Consider the following 16104-nt stretch of genomic DNA (forward strand, 5'->3'; position numbering starts at 1 on the left):
TATACTGATTTTTAAAAGTATAGATATATTTTGTAAATGTGTCGAAATAAAAAATTATTTCAATATATCAACTGTATTTTTTTTTTTGTGAAATAAATATAAATGTTGGTACGCAACATTTTTTTACCGAAAATTAATCAGTCAATTGTTTGTTTTCATTTGATTTTACTTTAATAATAAAAAGCCCACTCTTGTAATGGTATAGTCCTACTATAATACTACTTTAACGTATTATTTTAAGATTTGAGCCTGCATATGACTTTTATACTGACTATGTGAACTGTGGTTCGATAAAAATTGAAAATAAGATACAAATAATTTCAACCACAAGTCTAAACTTACCTTGGCGCTCGTACTAACTTAAGTAAACAGGCAAATATAAAACTTTTTTCAACTTTTTGAAGAGAAGGAGTATCAAACGCCGACAAACTAAATGCATATATCTATTGCGAGGAGGTTGAGCTTTGCTACCAAAGGCTTTATAAATTGAGATTGAGCTTTGAGGTCGAAGGCTTGAATACAGGAAAATAAGACTAGCAAACTGTGACTTGTAAATAGAATTAGAATATTAAAAAATACATAAGGCAAAGTTACACTTTATTATCTTACTTTATCCAAAATAACCCAGTAAATCAGGCGGGTAACTGATAGTATTTAATATTAAAAAAACAATTTTTTCCCAATTTTGAAGGCTATAGACCAAAACAATTTTGATTAATTAAACGAAATTGTAGATAATTTAAATAAAATTATAAATATTTTAAATTATATCTTATGTAGATATAAAAAATATTCAACAATGTTTGGTTTCAAAATGATTGTGGTTACATCAAGAGATAGATTAGGGATTACGCAATATAGACATGTTTTTTTTTTACAGAAAAATAACGTTGTTCTAATAACGGTTAATTTTTATTGAAATGAATGTACATGCATAATATTGGAATGCATTTTTATTTTTTAATAAAATATTATTAGATACCTCTATATATTTATAAAGATCATGACGCGTAGTTATTATATGAAATATTTCAAGGTATACTTAGTTTAGTCCCGAGTTTGTAACGCTTAAAAATATTGATGCTATCAATAAAATTTTGGTATAGGTGTTCGTAAAATCATCTAATAAGTCCATTTCCGGTTATCTGTCTGTCTGTCGTCTGTCATCACGATAACTTAAAAACGAAACGAGATATCAAGCTGAAATTTTTATAGCGTGCTAAGAACGTAAAAAGTGAGGTCGAGTTCGTAAATGAGCAACATAGGTCAATTGAGTTTTGGGTCCGTATGACCCATCTTGTAAGCCGATAGAGATAGAACAAAAGTTTAAATGTAAAAAATGTTAAAAAAATAAACAACTTTTGCTTGAAACATTTTTTCTTAAACATCACTGTTTACCCCTGAGAGCTCAAATTATGCCCAAATTGTATTATATGTATTATATGGGAATATCAGTTATATATGTGTGACATGTATGTATGTGTAATGTGACAGAGTAATCAACACTGTCTATATATAGTATTTCAACAATTAACTCAGTCAATTGTTTGTTTTCACTTGTTATAAAGGCAATTAGGTTCACTTCACACAGGGGTACCATATTTTAACAAAATGTTTGAGTAATGAATAATATGTGATTTTTATCAGTTAAACAAGTATCTTAAATCTTCTCGATTTTTCTTCTAAGACCACTAAAGTCACATTTTTCTTATATCGTTGAATACGCCTTAAGCAGATTTAGAAAAGTTATTATTACTAAAAACAAGACTAAGAGGTATCTTTCTTTAGACACATCGCCTTGAACTTTTGCAAGGTAGTGCCAAGAAATTTTGCTTGTACCATCAATAATCGTGTAATTAAGAACTAATTTTGTTATTAGATGATAAATAAAACTCAACACTAGCCACAAATATAAATATTATCAAAGATAGTGTTAGTTATCAATGATATCTCGAGAGTATTTCGAAATAAATTTCGAATTTTGCCTCAATATCCAGATCATTTATTGAGCCAACATCATCAACAAGTCTGCGAAAAATCAGAACTACTGGATTTGAAGCAGACTGTAATGTATTAAGTGCCGTAATATTATAAAAAGTTTTTAAACATGACTATAACTTTTAGTTGCCTCGGCTGTATGTTACCTCTAAACATAATCTAACGGGAACCAAGACTATATTAATAGTAATTTAAGCTTTTCGTACTTATTGAAATGGGTAATATAGCAAGTCATCAATTAATTAATTATTTAACGAAATTTCTTAACATGTCTAATATCATTCATTCTGCGTTATATGGAAGTAATGTGAATATTTCAAAGCATTTTTAATATTTATCTGTTTTTTAAAGATATCATATTTGGCTGGTTATTGACCGGGACATAAACATATAATCAAAAAGACCTATCAGAATGTTTTATGTTGTGTAACCTTGACCAACATAAAGAAAACAAGATTAAGTATATAATATTTTATTATTTAACAAAAATTAATATGTTGTGTAATGTTTTTGAGTGATTGGACTGACTGCTGCATATATAATTATTGATTTAAAAAAAAAAATGATTATCCAAATTTATAATTTATTCATCGATGTTATTGATTTTATTACATTCATGGTTAATAGTGAGCGAATATTTATTTTGCATTCTGATTTTAATTAGTTTAAAGATTTAAGGGTGTACAAGCACCAAGGTAATTTTAAATAAAATGCCTGATTTTTTTTATGTGAATTTGTACTAAGCTAAAATAAATTCTTTAGGAGGGGTTGCCAGATTATTTAAATAAACAAATGACTTCAAAAATAGGCATATTTAACATTGTTTTTTTGATAAAACGGTAGATGGATGATGTTTTCATAGATAGATAAAAAAAATATTTATATTAAAGAATCAAGACCCTATTGCCCACTTAGACTTAGGTTTTGGGTTCGAATCCAGGCAGCGGCAATGTGAACAATTATAATTAATGGAAGCTGTAGAATTAATCACATTGTCGTCGCTTGGATAAGAACGAAGTAACCGATTTCACCCACATCATTAATGTAATTGTAAATATGAATGTAATTTAATAAATAAAGACAATTTAATAACAAATAATGATATGGATGGCCTCTGTGATAAGGCGTATGTTGAAAATACACGTGTTACATTTATGAAGCTATAACAACTCTAAATCTAAAATTTCTTTGGTGCGCGTACTACCTAAAGTTTAAAAAATACTGAGCTTTATAAATAAATATATTCTACTAGGTATGTATTGATATACTTCCTGTACAGTGTTTCGAGAAGGTTTTTTATTTCGGTAAATACCAATTTTAGATTAAAAACTCCTGCTTTAATTACTTACGTTCAGTCACGTAAAAAACTTATTTTCATGTAATTATTAAGAGTTTTTCTAAAGTAATTTGTATTGGAGCTAAACAAAAAAGGAATAATAATAATTAAATATAATAATATTACATTTGAAAACAAAAAATACAAATGGTTTAAAAAATAAATGTATATTATTTTTACTCCAATTATATTTTTACTTTAATTATTATGTCTTTATTAAATAAAAACTAGCTTAAAAATCATTAAAACTATAATATATATACAAGAATAATAATTTATAGTAGATCAATGACAAAATAACAATATAATTTTGAGTTAGCAAGTGAAATTTACAAAATTTAAAAAGTCCCAACAAATTTCTGGAGTATGGAAACCAAAACTTACACTTGCAACATTGCTAAGAACACTTCCGTTTAATTACCTTTCCAACGAAACCAAAAAAATTAAAATCGATTCATCCGTTTAGGCGCTACGATGCCACTGAGAAACACACAGACGCACATATTAACACTTTAAACTTATAACACTCCTTCTTAAATTAATATAAAAGTGATGGTCAAGGACATCAGATGAGAAGAAGAGGATACATATAGGCAAAAATTTTTTGAAATATTTTAATTGAAATTGAAATATTTGAGTTGACTTTGTTCTTTTGAATTATTGTTTTAAATTACCTAATAGTCTAAGATCCCAATTAGGATCGACCTTCACCGATCTGCTAACCGGATGAAAGTTATTTTTTATGAAATATAAAATGTTAACAAATATCCCTGCAATGGGTTGCCTAAAAAAAAGTGGTCCAGACTACTTTTAGTGAAAATATCAAGAGTAAAATTTTTAGAAATTTTTCACTGACTTTCATATCTAACGAATTTTGATCTACTCGAAAGTAAAAGCCATAAAGAATATGCAGCAGCTATGCTGTCTGCCTCTTTTCGTTCACTATTTTCGCATTTATACAAGTTGTGAATAGTAATTACGTTCATCTGTTAATTCATTTCCTCACATATATAAATAAAGATAATTTTATTGCAAATACGGTGGTATATGATTGTCCACAAAATATCAGTCAAAAAATAAAATTTACAAGCTTTCCAAGTTTTGATATTTTATTAAAAGTTGTCTGGACCATATTTTTTAGGGCAACCCACAACAGGGATATTTGTAAATATTTTACATTTCATAAAAAATAACTTTCATTCGGTAAACAGATGGGTGAAGGTCGACCTTAATTCGGATCTTGTACTATAATTATTATACCATTTCACTTTTCGAAATGAATTGAACCAGGCTTATTTGACCATTCATTTCCATGGTAATTATTTATATGTCATGCCTTTTTCAAACTAAATCAATTTTGAATATCATCGCCAAATTTCTTAGTTTTTTTCGGGTACAGAAGCTTGCACTTGAAACGTAGCTAAAAAGACTCCCATTTAAATTATCGTTCATATGAAACTAAAAAAATTAAAATCGGTTCATCCATTCAGGCGCTACGATGCCACAGACATACAAACACACAGACACACACATATAGCGGTCAAAATTATAACACCCCTTTTTTTAGTTCGGGGGTTAAAATGTAGCTTTGCAGACATACTTACATAACTTTCGATCAAATCATGCTGCCAACACTGGAAAGTAAGCATCAGGTCGAAATTTAATAAAAAGTTTTTTCGTTCGTCTTCATAAGTTCAATTGAGTAGTTACTATTTTACTATCAATTAAAGAACACAACCTTCTTTGCCTTTGAGTGTATCATTACTTCTTATAAAATTCTTTAAATATATATTTTCTTTTTTCCAGGGAAATTATTAAATGGATTCTTTGGTGGCATTATTCTTTCTCTATCTTTTTTAACTTTCTACTATCATCCACTGAAATTAATTATAGATGCGGTAAGTGTTCCCAAAATTTTTATCAAATAAGTATATCTTGTTATTTTCACTATTACCGTCAACTTTATTAATAAATTGAAAATCTGTATTTCATTAGCTGTTGACATAATCATCAAACCTTTAATCGATATTTTACTTAATTTCAGAAAATGAAATTACGTAATGGATCCTTAAGTTTCGATTTATGGAGAGAGCCACCATATACGGTATATTTAACTGTTTATATATTCAACTTTACAAATCACGAAGCGTTTGAACGCGGTGAAGAACATAAACTAAAAGTGGAAGAAATTGGTCCATTTGTTTACCAGTAAGTAAATTGATTATTAATTAATAAGAATCAAGGTTAAATGAGCAAGATTAAATTTTGCAATAGTTTTAATCATAAAACTAAAATAAAATTATTGCATTTTAATAATATATTATTTTCGTAAATTTATTTTTTATTTTGATTCATAAATATTGGGAGTTTTGCAATCGATTTGCATGTAAAAAATTGAAACAATTAAACACTTTTTTATTACTTGAACTTTGAAAATTTCTGAATTAGTCATTTTATAAAAACGTGGTCAAGGTTTATATAACACATCCATATACGTCCTTTGGTAATTAAAGGTATTAATTTTAATTTTTATTTTTTGACCTACCAATTTAATTGTAAATACCGCATACCACATAGTTTTAGTTTTTATTTTTTGACCTATCAATTTAATTGTAATCGCCGTGCTCGTAAAATATACATAAAAGTATAACGGTCAAGAATTTTCTTGAGTAATTTCAATAATAGTACGTAAAAGTGTATATGTTACAGACCTTAATGTAGCAAGGTAATATTTGGAGTGGATTACAGCTATTGGCGTATTAACGTCATACTATAAATACTCCAAGAGCTGTTAAACATGTTACGGTATACCCATGTTACAAAATTATTGTAGACACCTTGAATGTAGACACCTCTTAATGTCTGAGTAAAAAATATTACAACTCACCGATAAGCTACGCGTCTTGGCCAAATTTTTAAATTTTAAATCTGCCAAATTTTATTTATTAATTATACCAATGTGACCTGCTCTTTTAAAAATATTATTTCCTAGTCTAGTATACTTATTGAATCATACCGTGACTCAAAGATATTCGATATTTGAGAAATTCTGTTTTGAAACCCTGTAGTCTGATCAAAAATTGACATATATTATCCGTCTCGATGTTTGTACACAGCATACTTAGTTGTTTACAATCAGTCTTAGTTGGCCAATACGATCGAAGATATTCCCGACAAGCCGATCAGGCATTGTGTAGGAAATATTAGGTTTATCTTATTTTCTCGGTACATACAGATTTACAGAAAAAAGTTTTGATCTCTTGTAGCACAGTTTTGAATATTTTAGATAATCTTGTTTCTCTAAAACATCTTTCTCCAAAATGTATTTGCAAAAGTCGAATATTATTTCTTTACGTCAGTAAAAATTAGTATAAAAAGCTCATGGGTCAAATATTTATATATCATTATTGTGTTAGTCAATCTACGTTCGTGCTTTTGCTTATCTCAAAATAAACAATAAACAAAATGAATTGAAAAATACATATTCTAAAAAGCACGTATCATATTATTTACGTAATTAATTTGCAAAATTTAAGTTTTATAACACAGGCCTTTTTCGATTTGAAATTCGATGGAATTTCAGTGCAGTACTTTGATGAGATAGTTTTGAATACTTTTTAATTTGGTAACTTGACAACTGAGCTCGGGCACGAGGTCTTGGAGGACAGCTGTTATTAACAAAAATTAATTAATAATCAAATTAATATACATAAATAAAAAAGATCATATTTTTGTGTGTGTTAAATATTGTATGAAAAATTTGGATAGATAGATTGTTTATTAAAATATATTTTAAAAGTCCTCTACGTTTTTATTTATAAACGTTTCTAGACCACTCTGCTTATAAACAAATGCTTATATATTAAAATTAAAAAAAAAACTTTAGTAGAAATAAAATTTTTTTTAATTATTATAAATCATTATCTGTAGTTAAATTTATATTATTCAAAATAATTTTTTTTTTTTTAAATCAGTAGCTTTTGACATTTGGGTTAAACTCTTCTATATCGGCCATAATTAATTAATTGTAATTAAAAACTTTAATCAAAACTATTATAAAAAAAAAAATTATAAACAATTTTTTTAAGATTCAATTTGTTTCGTTGTTTAATAATCTCTAACCAGTTATTAAATATGAATTCTAAAAATGTAGTCGATTCAAATATGAATTATTATTTAAACGGAAAAGGATGTATTATTATATAAGTAATTTTTTTGGTTTGTTGGTTATTAATATTCATGTTTTATAACATAGACATTTTTTCCTTTGAAATTTCGATGGAAATTCAGTTTAGTACTTTGATGGGAGAGTTTTGGATACTCTTTCACTTGGTAATTTGACAACTGAGGTCGGATATGAAGTTTCGGAGGAAAGTTAGTGTTTAAATAAAATTTATTTATAAACAAATTAATATACTTAAATAAAAAAACTCCTATTTTTTTGTATGAAACATTGTATGAAAAACATGGATAGCATGTTGATTAAAATATAATTTAAAATACCTCGAAGCCAGTTTTTCCCATTTTTTTTAAATCTATAAACGATATATTTTTTTTAAGCTAAACCAAATTCAACTTATAGATGCTAACCTTGAGTATTTTTTTAAAACACGCAGCTTACTTTAAGTGGTTCGATCTTTTAAGGTAGTACGAGCGCAAAGGCAAGTTTAGAATTGTGGGTAAATTTATTTTTACCCTAATTTTAACTTTAATGGTGAATTTTGTTAGAACTTCATGAATGTATGCTAAAAATAATAACAAAATTTTTCGATATCTGCCTTGGGTTTCGAAATATCGAAAGCTAAATAATTAAACAAAATTTTCAATGTTTGATATTTTGAAAATTACTCCAGATATCGAACAATTTTATTCTTACTTTGCGTCTTATATTGTCAAATTTTAACATAAGTCACCATCAAAATTGAAAAAATATATTTTGTTAAATATTGTGTCGCTACTACCGTGCTCATACATTCTTAATTTGTCGGGCAAAACAGGTTTTTTGTTTTCTTTTTAATAATTAATTAAGGTTTTAACGTTAAATAGTTTTTTTTTTTGAAGAAATCCAAACCAACCAATAGTTTTGGAGAAATCTATGAAAACAAAGAATTCTTGATAGTTAAAAAAAAAATCCTCGCTATTAAGACACCAAAAAGAGTCGTTGAAAATTGGTGGTGCGTTACGTTGGCACTGCCATGAAAAGTTCTAGCAATGCTGATGAGATCTCTGAATTTCCTAGCGGAAAATGAAGAGCTCTTAATAGTTTGTAACAATAGTTCCGGTCTTGAGATTGCGAAAAATAACTTTTTTTTCTATATTAATTATGCTGCTAACGGTGCAAACGTATTTCTATATTAATTAATGGTGCTAACGTAACGTTACGTTGGCACCATCTTCAAAAAGTTTCAAGAGTTTGTTACAATGTTTGATTATTGTAATCATCCCAATAAAATTTCTGTATAGACGGTATTGGCAATTTCTCAGAACAATAATAATAAAACTTACCTTAATTTCATTACACAATTCCATTTAATATAATTGCCCTTCCATATAATTAATCAAATTTAATATAAATGCCTTGATAACTAACATCGAAAATTTTCAAAGTCAATTTTCGATGTTTCAATGACCGGAACTATTATTAAAAACTATCATGAACTCTTCATTTACTACTTAGGAATTCTGAACTCATCAGTACTCTTGTAACTTTTATGGGAGTGCCAACGAAACGTTACACTAGCACCTAAAACTCCTCTGGCAGTCAGAACTTTCATTAAAACTCCTTCCTTGTCATGGTAGTGCTAATGTAATGTTAAGTTAACCCCACTAATTTCCAAAGCCAATTTTCGGTACCTTTACAGGTACAATTCATTTTTAAACAACAAATTTAAAACTATTCTCAGAACTCTTTCATGGAGGTGCCAACGTTACGTAGCGTTAACACCACCAATTTAAATATATATCGGCCATAATTAATAAAATTTAATTTTTCTTTACGCATAATTTTTTTCTGTAATTAAAAACTAATTCAAAACAATTATAAAAAAATTTGAATAAATAATATTTTAAATAAAATTTGTTTCGCGCATTAATAATCTTCAACCGGTTATTAAATATTAATTCTAGTAGGTAGTCGATTAAGATTTTAATTATTTATTCAAACGGGAAACGAATTTTATAAATACATTTGCCTGAAAGAATTTAAACGTTTACTGTTTATTTTGGACAGAAAGGAGGTGTTTAGGAAATTTACAATAGTAATAAAATTTTTTTATTCTATGTATTATTAAATTAAGAACAAAAATTCATAAATCAGAACCTGCGTTAGCTTAGCGAATAAGAAAAAAGTAATAAAAAATCCCTCAGTAATAAAAAAAAAAATACATTTTTCGTAAAATCGAATATAACGTTTTTAATTTTTAAAGAATTTTTTTTCGAAAACCGTCTGGAAGAAAGATTACAATCACAGAGTACTTTTTTGCTAAAAACTGATTAAAAAAAATAAAAATAAATATTTTTTTAAAATGCAAAATTTTGTACTTTGTACGCTTCACCCCTTGTTATTTGCCCATCTTTATCATTAACGAAAATGACCTTTCAAATACCTAAGCCCTTCTTGACCAAATTTTATTTAAATCGAAATTAAATTGCGACCACTTTAGAGACGGTACAGACACACAAATGCTCATTTTGAACATCTATTAGGTAGGATCGGAATCGATGAACTTTTTCCTTGATCCTATCGAGCTGAAACTTTGTAAGCACACTCGGGGTAACGATAAAAATTTAAAAAAAAATTTCGTATCAAAAAAAGTAAACATAGTAAGGGAGTATAATAAAAAATTGGTTTTTGCTTAATAGTAACTCGGTTTCTTGCTTGCCAGTTGATCTTTATTTTAGCATAAATTTTATATTTTAAACTTTCAGTGCTTTCCGAGGAGATAGAGAATACATTAGTTTGACGTAGAAAGTAAAAGAAATATTAAATTAAATTTTAAAAATGCTTTTTCTCCTAAGTTTTATACGACGGTATACGTTTAAAACAGTTTGGGCTCAAATTAAAATTTCAACATAATACTGATTTTTTATTTTTTTTTAATACAACAAAAGCTTTTAATTCGCACCGTGCGTGAGTTTTATTGGAGGCGTTTCCATGGTAACGATACGCTACTTTAATTATAGAATTGTATGGATGCATATATAATTGTATGGATTGTATTTATGACTTACATTGAAAATTTAATATTATTGTCTCACAAATTAAATAAATAATTATGATAATTTACATTTGAAAAATAATATTTGTGCAATTTGATTTCTTATTTTCACAATTTTTAATGCATAAAGTTTAATTAATTAGTGTTTTTCAAAAATTTTAATTTGACATTTTCTATAACAATAACATATAAAGAATTGCAAATTAGTCATAACAGCGTCTTTATCGCCAAAATTTTTCACTGGAAGCACTAGTATCGATTTTATTGTCCCTACCATGACTACGCACACAACGAATAGCAAATTTTTCTTAATTTCTTTAATATTTAAAACTACGTTATTATCTGTATTAATAAATTGAATTTAAAAATTCGAAAAAAACTTATCAACTGATTAAATTGCTATAAAAAATAATTTATGAATCAGGTATATATTATATTTAAAATTTTTATAATAAATTATTATTATTATTTTTTTTGAACAAATAATGTTTTTCCTACTGAGATAATTATTTATTAATCAAGCTTTAAAAAAATGATTAAACAGTCAAACAAATGTCTTTAGCCTAGTGAACTAGCTTCAAAAACATAAACATAATTTTGTTTATTATAATTAGAAACATTTCGGAAATTAACAAAAAAAGTAATTAATTATTGATAAGAATTAAAATAATAAACTAAAGATAATTGAATTAATAATAATTTTAAATAAATTATTTCAACTACAAAACAATTTTTCTCTTGCTAAGATATCGGGTTCTCTCTCATTTCGTTGAATTTTAAGGTATACGCCAAATTCTACTACTTATTACGCTATAAGATATACGCTCCGAATATCAAACAAAATTTGGTGCTGGATTGTTTAAGAGAAGAATAACTTTTTGATTCAATAAATTACTGTGTTCATTGATAAATAACTGTATGGGAAATGCTGTGTTCTTAGTTTATGATAAGTATTTCTATTTTTTTAACATGCTTTTATTAGCTTGGTGTGTTTCTATGTAACGAAATCTCTGTACGTGATTTTCATCCACTTCAAAACGTCAGATTGAATTGAAACTTCGTACACTTATCAAAGACCGATGAGAATACCATAATTTAATAAGTTTGTCTAACTATACAGAACAAGATCTTCAGGATTAACGATTAATTTAAAAAAAATGTTGATGGTGGAAGCGCAGATAACATTCCATAATATAAATAATATATTTAAAAAAATAAAGAACTTTTTTACTTAACTTTTTTAGCTAGCTAAAATAAAATTCAAAAAATAAATAATTTAACCCGTTAACACTCGCGCCAACCCTTCGGTAATCTTTAGTCGGGTATTTAGAGATTTTATTTATATTTTTATTTACTAGACCTAATATCTAATTTTACATTTTATTTGTAACACTAAATAACTTTCTCATTTCTAGGTAAAATAATAGAAAAAACATGTTCAGTAGATTTTCTATCAAAATTTAAGTTTATTTAATTTATTTGGTTGCAAAAAAACCCTACTTGTGAATTTTTTTGAATACATGTATATGTATCTATTATTTGACAGTTACTTATTTAGATTATAGAATGACTGCTCAGAAAATTTTATTTTATAATTTAAAACGTATCAGGGTAAAGTAGCAAAATAATTATTTTGTGCACAAAAAGTTGCTCTAAAAAAGTTTCTGTTAAAAGAAAAAAATTAATTAAATGGGCTAGTAATAATAAATAAATTTAAATAAAATTTGTTGATGGCATACTTTGTATTCGATTTTTTATGTAACTACGTATTTCTAATGAATAAAATAATGTAATAAAATTTATAAAAATCACAAAGTTGTATCTGGGTATTACGACACCAATTTTAAGTCTATATTATAAAAAATGATATTTTCTAGAAATTTACTATATATAGATAAGTTTTTGACTAATTGAAAATCTTTATCTTTTATGTAATTAATTTTTTTTTTGGTGTAATTGCAAAACGACTGCTTTGTATAAATATAGAATATGTTTAGGGTCAAACCGATAAAAGTTTTGTAATTGTCTTAAAAATAATAACAAAACCCTTTATTTTGCATTTTAAATCTACTATTATTATCTAATATTTGATAGCTTTGTCTTTCAATTATATTTATTTTGGTATGACACATAATTGATTATTTTGTTAATGATTAAAAATTACTCTCATCTCAACAAAAACGCATTCGGTTATAATGAATATTTATCAAAATTTGTGAACCTTTAAAAGTGCAACTATTTAATAAATTAAAACCAATGGCTACGACGAGTAGAGTGCAGACTCATAACTTTCTGCTTTAGTACACATTGTTTTTGTATTGATTGAGACAAATGAAAATCCGTTATAAGTGTAAAATACAACTTCCATTCGATATTAGAGTCTCTTCTTCTGGTAAAATAATATGACAAGACCAGATATTATGTTAATAATATAACTAATGTTCAAACATTTGTTTGTTTCTAAATTTATAATACAACTAGAGTGATACCCACCCGCTTCGCTGGGTTTAAAAGTAAAGATTGATAAAGATTGCTCTCGCTTATCCGCTTTCTATAACACTCGAAATATAATAATGGTAAGGATTGTTTTACACAAGTAAAATATATGTATGGTTTTCTATTTTTTTTTAAATGTATAATAGTAATTATTCATTGAGTATATCAGAGTAGATGGCCGTGAAATATATTATATTGACTATTTTTACAGAAATCTGTAATGTCACCATCATAAATGACCGAGTAATTTATATAAACATACTAAACATACTTAAATATTTTTTTAAATGGATAAGAATAGCATGTCATAAAATTTAAGATTTCGATTTTTAGAGTGAATGCAAAAGCTTTCTTTCAGGTTGTTTATAATTTTCAATTTCGTGTGCCAGATTATCTGTATGAGCAAATCTCTCGAATCATCTTAACGACTGTCTAATGATGATTAGCATTAAAACCTTTAAACTATACAGCAAAAGTATGAACAAAATTAATTACTTAAAAGATTAAAATTTCCAGCTAGTAAAAATTTATACATCATAATGAAATTTCTTCAAAATAACATTTATGTAGATGTCATACAAATTGAACTGTTTCTATTATTTTATAACAATTTATTTCCGATGATTTAAATTCTAGCATGTAAATAATTTACTAGGGATGGTTCCCTAGTAACTAAGTTATGAATTTTCTGGGAAGAAACTGTTTTTAATATTTGACTTGTTTGTGACTAACACTTCACTTTAAAAATTATAGGTAGTGCTGATTTAGCATTTTTTCAAACATTTAACCACGTTAATATCGGAAACGGACAACTATAGGAAAAAAACTATAAATCTTTTTGAATAAACTAAAATATCTTTTTTAAAGTAAAAAAGTTACATGTTTGTATTAGTTAATAAAAGTAGTTTACAAGAACTTTCTTTCCATTAGAAAATTGATTGCAGCACAAAACTTACAAGTAGGTAAAACATTAAAGCAGTCTAAAACCTCGATGGGTTATGAAAATGGGCCTAATTTTTAGAAAAAAGTTGTTGGAATTATCTTTCGTAGTGATAATGTTAAAATTTTCGTTTGTCTAAAACTTGAGTATAATAACACATTAATTTTTTGCACCTTTTGTTAATCAAAATTCCATTCTTAATCATAACCCCAGTAGGAAATTTTACAAAACATAAAAATGGCCAGGCAATGTTATCCTAACATAAATGTATATTCGGCCATCATAACTAATATTGAACGTAGTTCCGCTATATAATATATTATTATTCGCAATTCTAATAGCATAATCATGGAGATCACAAAATATTCAAATAGGCCATAAAAAGATATTTATAATACACTGAACTGCGCTTCCACTTAAATCAACGTCCCTACAATAACAATGGAAAAGTATATTATTATACGTACGCAATTCTAATAGCATAATTATGGTGGAAGCGCAGAAAACATTCAAATAGTTCTTAAATAGATATTTACAATACACTGACCTGCGCTTCCACTTATATTAACGTCCTTTCCATAACAATGAAAAAGATAAAGATTTTATTAAACCAGACTTCGTTTGGTATAAGAAGCTGTTATTCTATAGATAAACTTTAAGGTACACCAAAGAGACTTCAAACATGCTTATTCTTTTCAACTATGAGATTTTCATAGTGGAACTCATTACTGATTGTTATTTTTTCGCACACAGTCTGAGCTATTTTTAATTTGATTAAGATTCAAAGATCAGTTGCACAATGGAATATTTGGAAATTGCTTCTTACCAAAATAAAATTTTGAATAAATTTTGAAAATGTTATTATTTTTTCTTGAATTTATGATCAACGATAAAAGTCTAAAAAAAAAAATTAATAAAATTTTTATTAATTAGGACAAGTTAAAAATAATAAAAATAGGACACTTTTTTATATATAAAAACTGAATAATAATAATTAAATTTTTTTTAAATAATGTCGTAGCTAAAAGTACATTGACATGAGTATTGTACTTAAATCATTATCATTGTCTGCAGTAGGTCATTTATCATTGATAAACCATACTTTTTGTTTTGGGTTCATATAAAAATAATGTTAAGTACATCATAGTTTATCAAATTAGACGTTCGATACGTATTAGGCAGCAACGAATCATTTCATTTTTTTTATTGTGATAATTTTTATTATGATTTTTTTAACTTAATTTTTTTCCATACTCTAAAAAATTTTGTATTAAGTATTTGGTATATTTTATTTTTGAAGTCTTTCCGTAGTTAATGAATTCAAAATAATCTTTTTCTCATTAAGTACAACTTTTTTATTTTATCTAAATGCTTAATACTATTTGTATTGACGATATTTTAGTGCGTATTCGTCTTATGAATTACTTTAGAAAAATTCAATTTGATGTAAACTATTCATTTTTCTCTTAAAAACCTTAAAGATAATTTTATTCAGAAGCATACCAAAATTTCCTGAAATTTATTCGATTATGTCCATAATCGAGTTTAAGTCATCTCATACGAAATTTTGTACTTGCTTGTACTTTCAGATCAGATATTAAAATTTTTCACCACCGCCTATCACTTTCTACGAAACCGTAGGTTGCTTTGCACTGGAAAGCTCCTGTTTAAGAATGATCGATGTTTCAAGACTGTACTCGTGGAGACGTTACACATATAACATTCATGTGTACGTATACAACACCAATCAAACCCTCTTCTGTCTGACTCGCTACTATGTATACTTGCTTATAAATTGTTGAACTTTAAACCATTTTTAAAAAATAACTTGACAGTCAAAAATTCTTTTTTATTTTTTTTAGAATCGAAACAAATCAATTAATAGACTGTTAGTTTTTGAAAATATCTGACCGTTAGTTTGATTTTTATAAATTAATAATTGATGCAAAAGTATAAAGAGTGTATACCATACATGTTAAATATCGAACTTTTAATTAAATTTATTTCGGATTCTAGACGGTTCAGATTCAAATTTTAAGGGTAATTGTATAATCATGTCTTTAACCAACAACCTTAAGTTCAATATATCGTATTTCACAATATTTCTAATAGTCATG

General features: G+C 26.5%; 1 protein-coding gene across 1 annotated transcript in view; it reads left to right on the top strand.

Annotated features, from left to right (window-relative positions):
* Positions 1-16104, top strand: part of LOC123297591 (scavenger receptor class B member 1-like) — a 35265-nt gene that overhangs the window by 10050 nt on the left and 9111 nt on the right. Inside the window, exons 2-3 of the mRNA XM_044879323.1 lie at positions 5141-5232; positions 5379-5542. Of these exons, the coding sequence (XP_044735258.1) occupies positions 5141-5232; positions 5379-5542 (256 nt within the window). The remainder of the gene's footprint in view (positions 1-5140; positions 5233-5378; positions 5543-16104) is intronic.

Source organism: Chrysoperla carnea, chromosome 1 (genome assembly GCF_905475395.1).
Source record: "Chrysoperla carnea chromosome 1, inChrCarn1.1, whole genome shotgun sequence".
In the NCBI taxonomy this organism is placed as follows: domain Eukaryota; kingdom Metazoa; phylum Arthropoda; class Insecta; order Neuroptera; family Chrysopidae; genus Chrysoperla; species Chrysoperla carnea.